Genomic DNA, 20,764 nt, shown 5'->3' on the forward strand with positions numbered 1-20,764 from the left:
AATTGGCCAAGAAAAAAAAAAATGGGATGCATATGTATAAGAACATTGTTTCATATTTTTGACTTTTGGTCCAATTAAATAGGTAAAACAATAAGCAAAGAATGTTATAAAGGTGGTCCATGGTCCGATTAGCAGTTGTCCCGATTGTAGAGTTTTTGGATTAGAACTTTAAAATTTTTTAACCTCTGCGGTTTTTGAGTGATCGCAGAAAAACCAGCAACAAAAAAATTTTCAAAATTTTTTTAGTTTTTTTTTTGGTCTACGAGCGTTTTTTAGCTTAACAACTATAAGGATCGGATACTTTCTTCATTTAGCTTTAATTTGGTTTTTTGAAAACCTCGATACGTCCACTTCTCGCCGAGATATCGGTCTTCAAATGGAAAAGGATCCTTTTGTCTTTGATTATTGATATCTCAGCAACCAATGATCGCACAGAAAGTTAAAGGTGGGTTTCAAGAACTTCAATGAATTTTACTTAACGACTAGCCATTGCTTTTCCGAAAAAAATTTTTTTCTTATTGTCACATGAATTTGAAAATGCAACAAAAAAAGGGCTTTTGGTGGTTTTTTGGAAAATCGAGCGCTAGATCGAAAATATTGAGGGAACCACTAATGTTAAGTGTGCCTTTTACAGTTAAATATGGGCACAAAAATCCTACAAAAAATCAAATTAATCCAGCCAGCCGTTTTTTTGTTTCACTCGATCGAATTTTTGAAAAAATTAAAGGATCACGTTTTTTGCTCTGAAAAGCTCAATTTTTTTTCTCATTTTTTAATGAGAAAAAAATTGTTTTTTCTAGCTTTTTCCACATTTTTGCTCCAGAAAAAGCTTAAATTTAAAACAAAAAATAAAATTCAAAAAAAAAAAAAAAATTAAAAAAAAAAAATTCAAAAAATAAAATTTTTTTCTCTTAAACTTTTCAAGAGAAAAAAATTACAAAAAAATTTTTTTTTTAATTTTTTAAACATTTTTTTTTTTGAAATTTTCTAACCCACGTAAAAATGACAACAAATATAGGTACCAACAATTTTCAAAACGCTTTTAACTTTAACTTTAACATTCTTTTTCAAATCAATTTCACAAAACAATCAACTTCAAAAACTCTATTGCACTGTCAAATTGTTTCCTTTGCCAAGAAACGAAAAATAAAATTAAGCATTTTGAGTAATCCCCGCCTATAACAAATGTAACTTTTCAAAATTGGCCAAGAAAAAAAAAAATGGGATGCATATGTATAAGAACATTGTTTCATATTTTTGACTTTTGGTCCAATTAAATAGGTAAAACAATAAGCAAAGAATGTTATAAAGGTGGTCCATGGTCCGATTAGTAGTTGTCCCGATTGTAGAGGAAAATTTGTATGAAAAATAGCAGGGAAAGCATTAAGTGCGGTCCGAATAGGAGGTGGTCCGATTATAGAGTGTCCCAATTAGCAGGTTTTACTGTATCTTCTTTTGGAAATGAAAAAAGGTGGTACATTAAGGTACTAGTGAGAAATGTTCAATAGAAATGTATTGTAATAATAGAGTAGGTTTGTACCAACTATTAACTAACACAATCATCCAGCTGATGTTAAATTTCTCATCACACGTACCCATTCCCACTTTATTTTTTTTTTTTATATTTTTATCAATTACTCTGCATCTGGAACTGAAATGGAAGTGGATTATTTTGTTGGCTTGTGTAATAATTTTTTACTTCCCAGAAATGATGCTACACCATTGGCATACTGATGTCATAAAATAAAATATTTGTATGTTGATGTTGAAGGAAGGCGAGATTAGAAACAAAAGGAAAGCAAATCAAATACGTGCAATTATTTATTTTTTTGATAAAATATTTATTTTTTATTTCAAAAACTTTTATTTTTTAATAGTATTTAATTAATTAAGAAAAAAAAAATTAAATTAATATTCTAAAACGTGTGTGGCCGCGTAATTTTGAGTGCAAGGAAATTAAGAAAATTAAAAAATTCATTAAATGCATATAATTCACACAAACAAATATTTTTCGCATTAGAAAAATTCTTTTGTTAGTTATAAGGCACCAAAGGTTTTTAGGTTTTATGGTTAGTTTAAAAAAAAAAATAATTTTGAAAAAAAATAAACAAATCCAAAGTAATTAAAGGCACACATCAAAAAAAAAAATTAAGAACCAAAATTAAGAAAAATGAAAACGATATTTTTTAAATCTCTAAACGTCAAAATCCATTCATTGCCTGTTTCACATTATCAGTTGATACCATTTTCAAAGCTCCAATGATACCCTGGAGATTGTCTTCATTATATGGTTTGTCCTTGAGCTCAGAAACAATTGGCACAACTTCATTAGTGGGCATAGTAATGGTTATATCCGACATAAGTCCCTGTAACAAATTTCACATTTCAAAACAAAATAATCTCCAATAGATTCCATATTCAAAACAAACCTTTTCAACATCAATGCGTAAAATCATCTTATGTTCCTTTTCATCAGCTTTCAAATTGATTTCCTTTTCAACTTGAAATTTAGGTGTATTTCCATATACCCATTCCCATGATCCAAACAAATCACGAATCTCATTTATTCCTGGGAACCATTTTTCAGTTGGATTAACAAGTTGAAAACCTTGTTGTTTCTGTGTTTGTTCTTGTCCTCCATCGGTTAATTCAGTTGCATTGGTGCGAAGAAATTCATAACCAACTGCTGATAAGAGTTGGGGTACATTAACAGCGCGATTAACATCATTCAGGTTTTTAATTGGCGATCGGACAGATGCAGTTGCTTTGCTTATGTAATTGGCCTTTTTGTAGCCGCAAAAGTGAATAAATAAATTAAATTTTATAAAATTAATTAATTAGTAAGCAACAAGTGATTTTTTAAAAAAGGCAGACAAAACAATTGTTTAGAATTGCATGCATAATATATTTTTAAAAATAATTCATTCATGTTAATTTAGTAGTAGTTACCTCTTCGCGAACTAAAGCTTCGCTAAGGTGTAGTTTATTTGAATTAACCAATAGAGTACAATGATGATAGGCATTTGGATGGCCTAGTTTGGCAGCAGTACCTGATATCTAAGAAAGAAAACAAGTTAATGATTAAATGCGATGTTGAAGATAAGCTTTGAATATTTAACAGGTGTTTGCGAATGTGTCTTGTGATGGTATACAGATATTCTTCAGTTAAGCTTTCTTAAATGAGACTCTTTTGAACTTACAAATGCAACATATGAGTAGTTATTAAAATAAATATATAGGCGTAGTAGTCTTTTAGTAACAGCCAAGAACAGAATTGATTGAACTTGCTTTTGAGTCAGAGCAAAAAATAATAATTTACCTTCTGGGGTATTTTTTTCAAAAAAGGTTTAAACCAACTTAAAAAAATTCCAAAAAAAAAAAATTTTTTAAATTGAATTTTTATGATAATATTTGATTTTTATTTTATTTGGAAAAAACAATTTTACGCAAACTTTTGAAATTGAAATGATACAATGTTTCACAAATAAGTATCATTTTTTTAAGTTTAATAATAGGTATAAAAAGAAAGCAGAACTAGGGATTTTATAATATTTTTTTTCTAAAATGTTGTATTGATTAAAAAAAAGAGGCATATTTCGTTTGGAGTGGAGACTGTCTTAGAAATTGTTTAATTTAAATCATTTTATGAACAAAATTAATATTTTTCTCTTTACTTGTAAAATATTACTTACAGCTTTTACGCACTAACTGGGTATTTCTTGACAAAAACCGAGGTCTTAAACTCAGGTTAGAGAAAAAACTCTAGCGCTTTAAAAATCGGATTAAGAATTGTGTCTGACTTGATTTTTGCTTATTGCCCTTTCACGACAGACACTTCTGTTAGATACTATTAAAGGCAATGCTTAGCTTCGACACCTGGGTAGGTGCATTATATTCATTTTTTTTTTTTTTTTTCATGAAGCCTTGAGACTAAATTTCATTTGTCTTTAAAATAAAATTCACCACTGGGTCTCACGAACTTGATTTCAGGTTTTAAGTTGTTTAGATTTTTAAAACTTTTTATATGCAAATTTAGTAAATATGTAGATATTAGATATGACAAAAAAAAGACTGTTCATTCTTCAAAGGAAAAAGAGAAAGACACCATCTTAAATGAATTTAAGCTCCCAAAAAATATAGTTTTATTTCTTCGAGCGATTTATAAAATTATACTTTTATTAAATTGGTGTATGAAAGGTAGCGTTATTTTTCAGAAATCGCGAAAAAAGCTGAAAGCCAAATTTCCCTAAAGGTTTTGAACGAATAAAAACAACAATATAGAGTGAAAAGAAGAACTAAGAAGTTTTCAGAATTTGGTACCTTGCTTTTTCCAAATCTTAACGGTTTTCGATTAAATGTAGTTCTTATGAAATTTATAAAATAACACTACTTTGAACTAGTATTTTACTTCCCCGAGTCTATAATTGTTTTTTTTTTTTTTTTTACAATTCTTTTACTAAAACATTGTTAAATAGTTAAAAAAAAAAGTTCATCAGAATATTTTTTTTATTTCGTACGCCATTTTGTTACGAATCAATTTACTGCCCGAGTTTTTAATGGAACTCATGGTGTTTTCGTTTGGTAAAAAAATCAATTTATTTTTTGATCTAAATCTGTCAAAAAACTGTTTTTGCGACTACTTTATTGTAGTTGAACAGATCAAAAATTGTTTTTTTTTTTTTGACAGATTTAGATCAAAAAATAAATGGATTTTTTTACCAAACGAAAACACCAGCTTTTATTTTGAAAACAGTACTCTGACATAAATTTTGGAAAAATTATTGTTAAATTAGTGCTAACTATTAATTGACTAAAAATGTTGAACGTTTTTTGTGCTAATCGAAAAAAAAAATGGTTAAAAGTACAAAATATTAAAAACAATTATTAGGAAATCTATGCCATATGGGCCTTGTTGTTGTTGTTGTCAAAGAAAAAAAGAATACTAAAATTTCAAGCGAATATCTCAAATATTTTTTGAGTTTTATAATCTGAAAAGCAACCGGACATCATTAACTAGAACTTTAACCATCCGTTGTCAACGATGTCAGGTCAATTTGACCCATGATTTTTCGTTAAAAAATCGAATTTACCTACTATTTTTCCGTTACTGTCGTTGTGTGTCAATATTAATTATTACACTGGTTAACAAAATTAACCTTTTTTTTTGTTGCCGAACAAAAAATATACTTTTCTGAAGGTTTTCGGTGTGCTGAACTCGAATCCGAAGTCAAAAATAATTGATCAGCTCCCGTTTTTGAAATATTACCGTTAGAAAATGCAGTACTTCGGACCTTATTCTTTTATATAAGGAAAATTGTTTGATCATATTTAGTAACGGTTTTTATAAGAACTATTTTCCACCTTTTTAAATCTGTTTAAATCTTTCCGATATCTTTTTTACTGCCCGAGATATCCTCAGTTGTTTGGTATTTTTATAAATTGTATAACGTCATTATCTCCTTTATGATATATGGAGCCAAACCCACTTACTTCATTTTAAGATATCTCGGGCAATACAAAAGATATTGCAAAGATTTAAACAGGTATCGAAAGATGGAAAACAGTTCTTATAGAAACCGTTACTAAATATGCTCAAACAATTTTCCTTATACAAAAGAATAAGGTCCGAAGAACTCAAAAGAACGTTTTTTTGCATTTTCTAACGGTAATATCTCAAAAACGGGAGCTGACTAGTTTGTTCTGACTTCGGATTCGAGTTCAGCACACCGAAAACCTTCAGAAAAGTATATTTTTGTTTCGGCAACAAAACCCTTGTAAACCAGTGTTATTTGTCTACGTTAACGAAACTAAAATTATTAATGTTGAACATTAACTCTTATTCTCTACTTCATTCCCTGCGTAAACTGTCACGTTAGGTTTTATGTAGAATTCAAATTCTTAAGATTGGTTTGAACAAACTGCTATGAGAGATATTAATACTTAAAATTTTTCATCAGATATACCTAAACAATAAAGATTTTACAAAGTCTGTTATTTGGCAACTGATAGTTCTGTCCACCAGCAGGGGCGTACACTCCCTTGGGGCAAGCGGGGCGGTGCACAGTGCGTTGACCAGTGGACAAAAATAAAAAAATCAAGTCTATTATATGATGAAAAACCGGTGCTTCACATGTAGGGCTTATATTCAACATTAATAAAACACAGTTTTTCACTGCTTATATATAAGATTCAAAAAGATTAGTGGTGTTTTTCATGATATTTTGATTATTCAAGCTAAGATTCAAATTGATGTTTATCATTTTTTTTTAAGTTAAAACAAATGTTCTTGACTTTTTTTTTTGTTAATTATCAAAATGATTATCTGAAGATTAGGTGTGTATGTCAATTTGTTTTTGTAAAGTGAAATTAGTATTTAAAAAATATAACCAAAAAAAAGTCTGTTTTTTGTGACTCAAAAACTAAATTTATATCAGACTGTAGCAAGCTGTAGCAGAATCTTGTATGCCACAAGGTTCCCTTATATTTCTTCTTTCTTATCATGCTCACCTTTTTTGCTCATACTGGCTCATCTTCAAAATATTTACATTTTTGTAGACTCATTTTCAGTACTAAAAAATAAGAACTTTTTCGAAAAATTGGCTTAAATTGTAAAATTTTCAAACATAAAGGTGCTTTATGAGTTTGTTTTAAGAAAACAAAAAGCTGTGGATACTAAAGCGCCTTTCAAAATATTTTGTTTCAAAATATCGGGGAATTTAATTGCACTTTTGTCATTTTTTGGACAATTTTCTCATTTTGCCTGCAGAGTTAGCTCTCATTCGATATTATTTAATTGTTTATTATTTTTTTGTGAAATTTATCATTACTTTGATGAAATATACCATAAATATGTGTTTCTGAAGGTTTTCTTATTCAAAGAAACACAAATTTTTTATATTCTGATTTTTGTCATCCCCCATACACTCGACGCACTGTGCGGTGCTCCGGGGCCCCCGACCGACCCCAGGGCCCCCACTGGAGACAATGCAGAGAAGGAAACATAAATTGAGTTACGAAGTAACCAAGGAGACAAATTATGTCATTCAGTGTAATGTATAATGCATTGGCAGCCACACAATATATGTATATTGATTTTTAAAAAAGTTACCCCAGGGGCCCCAAAAAAAAAATAAACTGCTTTTTTAAAAGAAAAATTTTAATTTTATCTTAGGGCCCCAAAAAATATTACTTGAAAAATCTTTGCCACCACAAATAATACATTGGGGGCCCCAAAAAAGCAAAAAAATATTATTTGAGGATTTTCAAAAGTGGTTCAAAACAATCAAATGGAAAATTAAATATAAATTCAGGGGCCCCAACATAAATACATCAGGGCCCAAAATAAAAACATTACGTTATTGGTGGCATTCCGAATATTACTTCAGAACAGAGGCCCCAATACCTATTAATTCTTGGCTGCAAAAAAATTATATTATATTTAAGGGCCTCTAAGCACTTAATTTTGAGGCTCTAAAAATAATTTTTCAGGGGCCCCAAAATAAAAAAAATTATATCTGATGATGGAAAATAAAATATGTATTTAATACTTCAGAACAGAGGCCCCAAGAACTATCAATTCTAAGCTAAAAAAATTTTTATTTTAGGGGTCTCTAAATATTTAATTTTAAGGGCCCCTAGTACAAGTGTTAACTACTTTTATGAGAGACATTTTAAGTAAGAATAGCAAAGTGCACTACGAACATATTAAAACATTAAAATAAACCTAAAAAATAAGCCATACAAAAAAAAACGTATGGCGTATACGTATTTTTCTTTGTAACTAAGGGGCCCCCAAATATCAAAGGGGCCATAAAATTTAGTCTTACCCCGGGGCCCCGGGGCCCCGGGGACTCAACGTACTCCACTGTCCACCAGAATATAGGTATATTCTTGTATGAGTTACTTAACTGTTAACTTTACTTGAATTTCAAAATGTAACATTATGACTCAACAACCTATGTAAATGCAATAATAAATAGTCAGAAAGTAGCATTTTTTAACAATATCCATTAATTAAAATTAATATTTTCAAATAATAAGTAGGGTCCCGTTCTTTTATAAAATTAAGTTAACTTTGGTTGTTGTGTCAAAAAATCGTTGATGTTGTTGTTTTTGTTAAATGTAAGAAAATGTTAACTTTCATAAAAGAACGACCAGCGTTAGATATTGTTGATCTGTCAAAACAAAATTGCTTGAGATCAATTTTATGAATAAATAAACGAGAAAGAATTAATTTGGTACTAAAATAATTCTTTCACTTCAAATCTATAAGTAAATTGGAAAAATAATATCAAATATGAAAACAAGCAAAAAATTCACTTCTCACCTCTTCCCTTCACTTATCCATTTAATTGTGTTTGACAGATTAACATTGAAACTCAATTCCAGAAGCTGGAGTAACAGAAGAAAAAGTAACAAAATGTAACTATTTGACACTTTAACATTGCATTCGGGAACGATGCTGTTCACAATGTTACATTTTGTAACTTTTATCTCATTTAGGAACGATGAAAGTTAACTATTGTTAACAATAGTTAACATCCCTACTAACAATTTTGCTTCTAAAATGCTTTACAGAAGCAACAATTGCATCTGTAAAGCTTTATAGAATCATAATTGTTTGTCGGGATCGGCGAATAAAAGAACGCAATCTAGGTAACCTCAGCAACAGTAAATTTTGTTGACAGTTGACACTTTTAACATTGTTTTAAAATGAACAACGGCTATGACTAAACAAAGAATAATAATAAAATATTTCTAAACAAGACACATTCGCACCTGTTTGCATATACCTACAATAAATGTATTCAATTTACCTTTTTCCCACTTATAACAATGTCATCCCTATTGTTTATTTCCGATTTAATCGCCCATTCACGAAACAGAGCCCTTGTTAAAATATTCAAATTATACTTTCGATTATAACGCTCTCGTGGCGTAAAGAATGTACAATTCAGATTCCCTTTGTCATGATAGACTGCACCACCACCACTATTCCGCCTTGCCAAAACAATTCCCTTATCCAACAATTTAGAAACATTAGATTCAGTAAATGGATTCTGATGACGTCCAATAACAACACACGGATTATTGGCCCACAACAACAACACATGATGATGGCTAAAATCGAAATTCTTATACAACCAATCTTCTAGTGCCAAATTCGTAAATATGTCAGATGATTGAGATATGAAGACAGATTTCTTTATCTCTGAGTCGGTTATCTTTTTAACCTTATTGACATTGCTTCCATCTGATTGTTGTTGTTGGTTGTTGTTATCAGTGTTCGAAGTTGTTGTTGTTGTGCCGCCTGCTGATGACGACGATGACATCAAGCACTTGCGCACAACATTATCGCTTTGTCGTCTGAAATTCAAAAAACATCTTATCGGGTTGGCAACCCTTCCACCAACCTGCATTAGCATGGTGAAGTGATAGTTTTGATTTCCTTATTCTCTTATCACACAAATCAAATGCAATTTGCAATTTTGTATATATTTTTTTTTTATTGAATTTCTTCTTTGCTGTTGCTTTGTGTGCTCGTTTCTTTCGTCTTTTGTTGTTCTATTATTTTCTTGCGCGATTTTCCCTAAGTATTGCTGTATCTTTTAGATTAGTTTTTTCTCTCTCACTCTACTACAAAATATCTATATATGCAAATATCATACAAAAACACTTTCAAAATGGCAGTGATTTACTGTTATTGGGGTATTATAGAACTTTTAAACTTGTTTATTATTTTATGTAATTAGTTTGAATTGGTTTAACTTTTTTATTTAAGGGTTAGGTTCGTTTTTTATTGTTTTTTCGTTTGTTTTTGTATCTTTTTTTATCACTTTGAAGTCTATAATAAATGAACACTCACTAATACAACGGCGCACAACTCGTTTGTTTGCGTATAGTATCTATAAAGCAATTTCTTAAGTGTATGGGTTTACTTTGTAACAAAATTCAGAGCAATGCCAGGCATTCAATAAAAAAAATATAATAAGTTTTTCTATTTGAGGGTTTTTTAGTACTATTTTTTATTTGGTGTAGTATAATATAGTACTTTCTAATCTAAAAATTTGCAAAAGATTGCTGCTTTGTTCTTGCAGAATCTGCCGAAGTAACAGAGATAAGGTATTCGTGGAGGGCAATGGTTTGGTGCAGCCACTTCCAGGTTTGATGCAGGCCGTTGACTCGCAAACGAAGACCTAAGCAATCTTTGCTTATATTTTTATTATTCATTCCTTTGATACCCATCCAACGAGTATAAAATAATTCATATAAAATAGTTGCCTATTTTATATTATTCTTCCAATTATATCCAAAATCCAAGGGTTTTTGTGAGCTATATAAATGCTACGTGACAATAATAATCATCCACCACAAGACAAAACGACGGACAAATGTAATAGGGATTTAAAAGTCGAAGGAGAAATCCAAATTCAAGAAAAACAATAACACGATTTCCAGACCAAAAACGAACTAAGACGTAGATTACGACAAGCTGCGAGAGTATACACTTCCACCAAGGTGAACAGATTGCTACTGAGCGGTTGTGGACGAGTACAAGTTGAAAATATACACAACATGAAATGATTAGACCTGAAAAAAAAAAATTGGAGTTTTTCAGGCAGACAAGACAACAAGCTGTTTTATTATATTTTTTTATTTGTTTGCCGTCTTTGACTTTGTTTTTGTTGAGTTTACTTTAAATAAGGGTGTTGGCAGCAATGTTCTGAACCTAGAACCACATAGAAGAGAATTAAAATTTTAATATAATGTACTGTGAGATTTTATTGGCCAAACAACGTAAGGTTAGTTTTAGATAAAATTAAAATAAACTATAAAATGCAAAAAAGACTGTGCCAAAGTGGTTTTGGAAGTGACCTGTAGAGTTTTCAGAAGCTTTAGCGACTGCAACACTTTATTTAAGGTATTCTAAACATTTCGATTTCAGGTTCAAAAACTTGATTTTGTTTAATAAATAAATAACATTTTTCTATTTATTGACTACGTTGGGCGCCAGTTACAAAAACAAAATACAAATTTAACGGCTCACAATATTTTCTTAATCAAATTTAAATTTCATTTAATTTTATAAAAGGAACCGGAAACATAAGTTGAAACATATTTAAATTTTTAGTTTGCATTACATTCTTGTAAAAAATTTAAACAAAAACATTCAAAAATGCAATGTAAAAAAAAAATAAAAAGTTTTGCTGAGCCCAGGCATTAAATCAAACGCATCAACATGTTCTAAATTTATTATTTAATTTGAAACTAATAAGTAAATTAATGTAGGGTAAAGAACTAGAAAAAAATCTTGGCTTTTATGTCTTTTATTACACGAAATGTGGTGTTATGAAAAGAAAAATCTTCTGCTTAAAATTAAATTATTAAATTAATTATTTATTAAATTTACTATAAATTTATTAAATTATTTAAAAAAAATTAATCTATAAAATTTATAATATAACTTTAAATTAGGAATTCATTTTTGGCATTTTCGAAAAAAAAAACGTTTTCTTTTCAACTCAGCCCGTGTGATGTATGAATGTAGGTGTAGGTAAAGGGCAAGTAGGTCCCGTAGTTCTGTCTGTCCGGTTCTGTCTGTCAGTCTGTATCTTGATTCTTGAACTTCATCCTAAAGTACTGATCCTTTTTTTTTAGTTTCTATGAGTTTTGAACTGTGAACATTTTCAGAAACATATCTTCGGGTTTTTTTCAAAAAAAAGTTTTTAAGTTTTTAAAAACGGGTCCATGAAATGGTTTGTAACTTTGTTAATAAGTGTGAATGAGTTATTTTTTTCTTAATTGCATTTTTTTTTCTTTTACATATATGTTAAAAAACTAACCGGTCTTACAATATAATTTTTTTTTCTTAGAATTCTTTGAAATCAAATGCCATAAATCATTTAGTGCTTAAAACTATTTAGAATTATGTTTGTGCTTTTAAAAACAAATTTTTATTTTATTTTTTTTTTTTATATTTTATGATTTTTTTTAATCTAATCATAATTGAGGAGTAAAAAGTTCAAAAGGTAATAAAAACCACAGTACACATAATAAGGTAATATATTCCGAAAAATGTCAAAATTTGTTTGTCAAAAAATGGGCACCAATCTGTCAGGCCGGCCTTTAATTTTTATATTTCAATCGCAGTAAACAGGAAATTTGTTTTTGTTTTAATTTATAAAATGTCATTTGAAAAAATTAAAAATAGAAAAATAACAAATTTTCTGCGTGTTTCGTTTCCGAAAATAGTAAATAACTGTTAAAAAATTAGCTGTGTTCGTGGTTTTTCGGTTTTTGTGCGTTTTTCGTCGGTAATTTAAACAATTAAGAATTACGGTAGTTGACATTGGTCGCCAAATTGTCATGTTTTGACAATTTGGCGACCAATGTCAGTTCGGAATATATTACCTTTTTATGTGTACTGTGAATAAAAACAATTCTTTTCATTTCTCGAAAAAATTAAAAGCAAAATTTTGATTTTAATACGATTTTCAGTTTTCATCGGTTTTCAGATAGGGTTACCATTCGTTCCCCTTTTGGAGGCTCTATCCTCCATTTACATCTCAAGAACAAATTTGTCCCCTATAACTGAAAATGTTAAAGGGGGAACCAATGTCTCCTTTTTTAAAGCATTTGTAATTTATTTTTATTTCAGAGCAATATTTTTTCTTCGCAAAAACATTTTCCAGTTCTGAATACATCCATCATGTTATTGCAACTGAAAAATATTTGCATTGAAAATAAAATTTTTATTGCAAATAAAAATATATAGGTAGGTATTAAATTTAAAAAAAAAACTTTATTGCAAAAAAAAATTTTCTGCATTAAAAAAAAATCAATGCAAAATGTGTGCAATAAATATTTTGTTTTTAATACTAATAGAATTTTTTACAATTTATATTTTTTTTTTTAGATCTTTTGGATTTACCTAAAGAAGTTGCCAGAATTTCTCCACATATCCACCAAATATTCCCCTGACTTAAAATTTCCCCTTACATCTTTTTTGGGAATTCTATTTTTTAATAAGAAATTTATTTTCATTCTAGGCCATTGCATACAAAATTATATTTTTTTTTCCTGAAAGTTCATTGTTATAAATTAAATCAAGTGGATTGAAATCAATCAATTGAAATTCAAAAGAATACTTTATTTAAATCATACTTTTTCGTAATCGAATCAACCAATTTCATCGAAAATTTGGGTGCAGAAGAAGTTAAAAGATTGCAAAATTTTTAAAAACACATTATTTTTGAATTAATTTTTTTTTTTAAATATATTTTTTTTATACGATGAATTTTTTTTTTATTTTTCATATTTTTTCTTTAAATGCTTTATAAGTAAAAAACTACAAAAGTGAACATTTTCAAACGCAAATTGTGATGAAATTATAGAGAAAACTTAGATTCTGGTTAAAAAAAATTTACATGCTCCGTTCGCAAAAAATAATTAATCTTATGAAGTAATAAAATTTAACTTCTTCTTTTATGCATACTTATGTCAAAAAAAAGCTAAAAGATTAAAATCAAAAGGATTTCCCTGCGGACTTTTCTTGTGTTATGATCTCCAATTTGTAGCTTTCCCGTATTTGATTCTTTATTTACATTAATATTTAAATTATTTTATTTAGCAAAAAAAAAAATGCTACACCGCAAAGTATAATCTATTCAGTTATCATAAAGCCGCTTCTTTATAAACCATGTCGAGAATTTAAAAACAAAAACATAATAAAAAAAAAACTTGTTTGTTTCAATTTGGCAAAATAGAATTATCGCGTGCTTATAGTATAGTTCTCTAAGCTTTAAAAGCATGTTTGGTTCAAAAAGTCTTGGAATAGAAACTTGTACTATGTACCTTTAGGTTTGCCATATTATGTATGTTATTTTTGTATTTTCATTTGTGAATTTAAGGCATGTGATTTTCATGAATTGTTTGTCTAGTCAATTAAAATAATCTATCTTTATTCAAAACAATTTTTATGGCTTTAAAAATAAATTTATGTAATTGTATTTCTAATTGAGAAAAATGTTTTTATGTATGCGTAGCCTATAGAGACCCTTAGTGCCTAACATACAAGCCTAGATTCATGGCAAAACACCCGGCCCAGAACAGTTAATGACCGATTGCTTTCTCTGAAGGACAACCAGCTATAAGTTTATTTTTTATTTGACCTGTTGATTTTCTCAAGCTGAAATATTTTATTCCAAAAATAGATTTATTTCAAATCCCAATTTATCTTGTGTAAGTAAATTCATGTGTATATAGGAAATATACACGTAGTAATAGGAGAATCTGCGATTAAAAGGTACATTCGAGAAGCTTATTATTGAGAGAGTGGAGTCTGTAGTGTATCTGCTGAGTGTTGACTCCCTGTTGACAACAAAATTAACATTCAAACAAAACTGTGCTTTGATTTAATTTAATTCGAATTAAATGCTAAAGGGGTTGGATGAAGATCAAGACTTATATAGATGAGAGGGCAAACTTTAATGAATGGAAAATTTTATGAATTTTTGTTTCGCTTATTTATTGAAAAAAGTCAGGAGAGTACAATTGTAAAAAATGTAATAAGTATAATTTTTTAGTTAATCACTTACTTTGTACAGGAAAAATATTTCAAATTTGATGAAATTGAATTGTTATCAGAAAGCTTGTTGTAATTAATTTTTTCTAAAATAATGTTCGATGTTCGAGTCCTATAGAGTTTTAAGTTATAAAGTTTAAAGGCAGAGAGAACCTGAATTTTTTGTTATTGAACCTCTCCCTTGGATCCTTAAAAAAATAGAATAAAATTTTACAAGACATGTAGGTATCATAAATTAAATTTTTCTAGAAGATAACTCTGATTAATTAAGTTATGATTGAAAAAAAAAAAATCTTCGAAAATAGCCGATCAAAAAGATTGCACGATCGAAAAAAGTTTGTTGTACAACAAAATTACCTTGAAACCAAAATTTTTCCTACCAAGTCGACTATTTAGACAGCTGACTGTGCGCTCAATTGCACAAGTTTTGGTTTGCAGTTATGAGATCACAGTTAACAGTCCTAAGCATTCAGTTAAAAAAAATACAAATTTATTTATTTTTAGGAATTTTGAAAACTATCCAAGGGATACTCTTGTCTAAAAATTCGAAATTCTCCAAATCCATCAAATGAGACATCAAAAGAAAAGACTCTTTAGACTCTATTCATAACTGAAAACCAAAAGTTTGGAGGAGCTCGGGTTGTTGAATTATTTGCAATCGAAATATCTGTTGTTATTATTTTGCATTCGGAATCAGATATTTTCGGATCAAAGTCCCGAAACATGTTTTGGTTTACAGATATGAGATCACAGTGAACAGGCTTATGCATTCAGCTAAAAAAAATTACAAATTTATTTTTTTAAGATTTTCGAAAATTAATCGGAATTTTTAAAAATTTTCTCAAAATCCATCGAATGAAACATCAAAAGAAAGAACTATTTAGACTCTATTCATAACTGAAAACCTAAAGTTTGTAGGAGTTCAGGTTACTGAATTATTTGCAATCGAAAATGTATATTTTTTTTCATTCCGAATCAGATATTTTCGGTTCAAAGTCCCGAAACATGTTTTGGTTTACAGTTCACGGTGGTCTTGAAAACGCGGCAGGTTTAATAAAAAATGGACCCCAAAAGTAATGATGCAGATTTGTTCGAAATGATCTCAGGATTCGAAATTTGTAAATTTCAAAATCGTACCTAATCCCTTTTTTGAGTTACAGGCATTTTACATATATACACGTGGGAGGGCATTTGGGAAAAAAAATTTAAACAAAAAACAAAAGCACATTAAAATGTCCTATACCTCCTTGGAAAGCTAAAATATACTCCTTGAATTTGATGATTAAGTTGATTGAGTAAATAGTTTTTGAGAAATTTAATTTCAAAGTCAAAATTAAAAACAAATAATTTTTTTGTATTTAAGTTAATTCTTTTTTAAATTTGAATTACAAGGTACAAGTTTTTTTTCAAAATTGAATATTCTATTTAGTTCTTAGTCAAATACATAAAAATAGATGCAAAAAACTATTCTAGTTTTTCAAAAATGGGAAAAAAGATAGTCACTTTTTTATTGGTTTTATTTGTTCCTAAGGAAAAATTTGTATAATGGTTATTTAATGAACAAATTTGTAAGTTCTAATCACACTTAGTGTAACTCAGAATCAACCCCAAGAACGAAGTGGTATTTTGGCTCCTTTCTTGAGGTTTTTTGTTCATTTTTGCAAGTTATTTTTATAACGTTCTGAGTATTTCAGGACTATTTTTGAAATGTAAGACTTATAATGTTACGTATAACAGAAAAATATCCCACATTACATAGATTTCAGGACAGCTAAGGTTCTCAGGGACCACAAAACCTTTTCTCGATTTTCATCGTTAGAGCCATTTTTCATGAATCCATGTTGACTTTTCGCGTTAATTTAAAAAAAAGAAGACGTCCTGATCAGCATCGTGTTACAGTGACCTTTTTTTATTTGATTTGAGGCTAATTTTTTTTTATTTGAAAAAAAAAATTAAAAAAGCCAAAAAAAAAATTGGAGAAAAGATACATTTTTTCTTAAATCTCGAAAACTAACATACTTTTAAACATGCGGTTTTTGACTTAAAATCAATGAGAGCATTAATTTGTATAAAAAAAAATGTACCCTTTTTTAAAATCAATTGAATAAAATAAACTGAAATATTTTTTTCTAAAATAATAACTTTAAAATTAAATTTCTCAAAAACTATTTACTCAATCAACTTCATTATAAACATCAAATTCAAGGAGTATATTTTAGCTTTTCAAAAAGGATAGAAGGGGTAGATACCCCTTGGATAAAAATTCGGAATTTTCAAAAAATTTCTACAAATCCATCGAATGAAACATCAAAAGAAAGGACTATTTAGACTCTATTCATAACTGAAAACCAAAAGTTTGTAGAAGTTCGGGTTACTGAATAATTTGCAATCGAAAATGTATTTTTTTTTTCATTCCGAATCAGATATTTTCGGATCAAAAGTCCCGAAACAAGTTTTGGTTTACAGATATGAGATCACATTGCACAGTAGGGTGTGTCAAAGTACTCAACTACATATACATTTTGAAATGTAATAGGTTTTAAAAGTTGCATTTCTTATCCAAGTTAAATTCTGCGTTGACAATTTTCATTTTTAATAATATCTTTCGCTCGCTCAAAATATAGGAAGAAATCAAAGAAATTTGGATTTTTATAAATTTTTGAAATATGTATAATGTTGTTTTTATTTGCGCCATTTGTATAAAAAAAATGTATTAAATATGTTTAGGCTTTCATGTGAAAGATAATTCCAAGACAAAACTTTTAAGATTATATTTGTTTAAATTTAACACTTATTAAAGAAGATATGAAATAAATAATAAATGAAGGAAAAATAAAATTATAATTTTTTTTATATAAAATGTTTTTTTTAGAACAAAAAAAAAATCTTTTTGTAAAGTCAAAAACTCTTTCTGTATTTTATGTTTTTTGTCACGAACTAATTTTGAACAAATTAATTTTCAAACTTGTAATTAAAAAAAAAAAAACAAAAAATTTTTTTTTAAAACTTTCTGTAATCAATTTAAAGTCAAAAGCTGAAAACCAGATGATTTTAGAACAAAAAAAAACCGTTAGTAAGACACCAACTCTTTACTACGACAACCTACTATTATGAGTAAGGGTCATTTTTTTCGATAACACGGCTTATACTAATGATAAGTTAATAAAAAAAATTGAAATAGTAACGGAGTTATGAATACCAGAGTTATGCGCGACAGAGTTATGCAGAAAAGCAGAAGTTATGCAAAAATGAAAAACTAGAGCTATGCAACGTGGTTTTTGGGTTTACAACCATATTGAGAGGAACGATATACGGGAGGTAAGTACCACAAAATTGAGCGTGTAGGTTGAGTCAAGGCAAGAACAAAATTGTATGTCGGGGGGTGTCATCCCCGTTTAGCCGGGAGGGACAATTTTCTAAAAAATTGACTTAACGTGGAAAAAAAAATATTAAAAATCAACGGTTACACTAACAATAACGTGCTGTATCTTTTTGTAATGCATCTTAATGTGTTTTCAATAAAAGCAGTTTAATGGACTAGCATTTTGAAAAATTAATTTTTAAAATCAGGGGTCGAATTACGGCATACGTTCGTTAACGAATGGTTGCTATGTGTCCCTATCGTTTTCTAATAATTAAATAGAGACAGAAATAGTCAAAACGTTAACGTATGATCGTAATCGTGTGCCGTAATTCGACCCCAGAATTTTGAAAAAAAGTGAAAAACAAATTCGAACTAATTTTTTTCAAAACTGTAGGTATGTATTTAAGTACTAATTTAGTTTTCGAAATTCAACGCTCTTATTTGTTTTTAAACAAAAACAGAAAAATGAATCCAAAAATTACACTGTTGTTAGGCTGTTTTGGTCCACATAAAGAAAATGCGAATAAAAACAAGTTCATTCCCATTATTTTTCCAACGTTTCGTAAGTGCTCCCTTACTTCATCAGGAGTATTTATTCAATTTAATTACTCAAAACATAATACATAATTTGCTTCCCTTCTGCTCCTATTGCACAGAGAAAAATATGACCCGCTAAAAACTAATAGATTGCCATATTGTTTTACCGTCCATACATTTAATAAGGAAATCAACCATTAATAAGGTTTTTTAAGGAGATTTCTTATTATTTTTATAAAGAAAATCTTATTAAGATTTGACTGAAAAGTTGATTTTTTTTGCAACTTAGCACTAGAACAAAAATCGCGATCAATATTTTCATGGCAGCTTGGTTCAGGTGGTAAGGTGGGCGACTAATGATTTGAAGTCTTCAGTTCGATTCCCGGCCTGGTCGTGGTTTTTTTTTTTTTCTTTTCAAAACCCTACAAGTGCAGATTTTAAAACAATAAGGAAAACCCGATTGTTTTAATAAGGCTTCCTTCTTGGATGAAAACCATAGAGAAATCTTATTGTTTTTGTTCTATTTTATGTGGTCTATTTTTCTCCGTGTGCATAAATCCCGGAGACGACAAAACTCAAATATGACACTTACATCACAGCTGGGTATCAGGTACCTACTTTAATCAATTAAACGTTGGGAAAATAATAGGATAGAACTTGTTTTTATTCGCATTTTCTTTATGTGGACCAAAACAGCCTTCGAATCTGGTTTCAGCGACCCAAAAAACATGTATCAAACATAGTCGCACTTCCATATCAAAGAAAAAAATTTTTTGAGACTGTGAAATTTTTTGAGGTTATCTTGAAAACCTTACCTGATGAGGCAAATTGGACTTCGGATTTGGATTCAGTGACCCTAAAAACCTATGAATTCTACTAAAAAATGACGCAAAACACAATATATAGAGTAACTATCCCTTTTAAAAAGTTTGAGATAGTCATCGAAAAAAATCCGTTATCTTAAAAACTGTCCATTTTTTTACTTTCTGCCCATATCGACTTTTGATCAAGAGCTTCAAGAGAACAACATACTAAAATTTCAGACAATTTCACCGAGGGCCACTTCCCATACAAAATGTGCGGGGTCCTTTAACAAATAATATTGAATCCAAAAATGTTTTGTTGTTTTCGACAAATTAAAAAACAAAACTACTTTTTTTAAAAAAGCCATATATTTTTTTAAAAATTAATTTTTTTCAAAAACTAGTCCATTAACCCTCTGTAGACACACCTCTTTTTTGTGACGTGATAAGCACACGGGTGCGAATTTGGTTTATACTTTTTTCATGTCGCTAGAACTTTTTTCGGTCTCAATATTTTATAGAGAATAATATATGAAGTCGATGTAGAATTTTCCGAGGAATTCGAATATTGCATTCAAAATTTCAAAAAAATATATTTTCACCCTTATAAAGAGATTTTTTTGTGACCACTTTTTTGAAAAATCGTAATTTTTTTTATTTTTGTCCTGCCAAATTCGCACCCGTGTGCCGACAGAGGGTTAAACAGCTTTATTTAAAACAAGACACAAGAACAAGTCTTTGGCTTTATAAAAATGTACAGTACGTTATTGTTGGTTTAACCGTTGATTTTTTATGATTTTTTTTTCCAAATGAAGTCATTTTTTTAGAAAATTGCCCCTCCCGGCTAAACGAGGGGGAGGAATAGACACCCCCGTTCCATAGAATTTTTTTCTTGTCGTGACTCAACCTACACGCTCTAGCTTTTTTGTACTTTCCTCCACTCAATGGTTGCCAACCCAAAACCCACGTTTCATTGCTTTGGTGTTCATAGCTCTATTTTTTCATAATTTCGGATTTTCATAACTTCGGTTTTTCATATCTTTGGTTTTGCAATTGACGCGCATAACTTCGTTATTCATAACTCCGTTACTATGATGTATTTTACGATTTTAAAAGTGATTTCTGTTTCTCAAATTTGTTGAATATTTGCTATCATGTGGTATGAAACTACCCATGAGTAGAAATCTAGTACTAGCTGAGGTAAAACGAAAGCATAACGAAATGAAAAAAGAAACAGTTTTATACTAAGTTTTCACCTACCCTAAATCCGAGATTTAGCTAAGTAGATTTAGCATAAATCTCGAGTTTTATTCTAAATCTCGGATTGAAAGTAGGTGAAAATCATAGATTTAGGGTGGCTGAACCCAAATCTAAGATTTAACGAAGTAGATTTAAAATAAATCTTGAGATTTATTCTAAATCTACTTAGCTAAATCTCGGATTTAGCGTAGGTGGCAACATAGTATTAGCCCTGTT

General features: G+C 29.2%; 2 protein-coding genes across 2 annotated transcripts; both read right to left on the bottom strand.

Moving 5' to 3' along the window:
• Window positions 1–2,138: 2,138 nt before the first annotated feature.
• On the bottom strand, window positions 2,139–10,248 carry LOC129918483 (lipoyltransferase 1, mitochondrial). The gene is made up of 4 exons (XM_055999065.1): window positions 8,817–10,248; window positions 2,950–3,057; window positions 2,430–2,783; window positions 2,139–2,366 (listed from the first exon to the last, which is right to left on the bottom strand). Exons 1-4 carry the CDS (start codon window positions 9,423–9,425, stop codon window positions 2,202–2,204), a joined length of 1,236 nt encoding a protein of 411 aa, XP_055855040.1. The 5' UTR covers window positions 9,426–10,248; the 3' UTR covers window positions 2,139–2,201.
• Window positions 9,736–10,245, bottom strand: LOC129918484 (uncharacterized). The gene has a single exon (XM_055999066.1). The coding sequence runs from the start codon at window positions 10,243–10,245 to the stop codon at window positions 10,060–10,062; it is 186 nt and encodes a 61-aa protein (XP_055855041.1). The 3' UTR covers window positions 9,736–10,059.
• Window positions 10,249–20,764: the final 10,516 nt, after the last annotated feature.

This window comes from Episyrphus balteatus, chromosome 4 (genome assembly GCF_945859705.1).
Source record: "Episyrphus balteatus chromosome 4, idEpiBalt1.1, whole genome shotgun sequence".
NCBI classification, from domain to species: Eukaryota; Metazoa; Arthropoda; class Insecta; order Diptera; family Syrphidae; genus Episyrphus; species Episyrphus balteatus.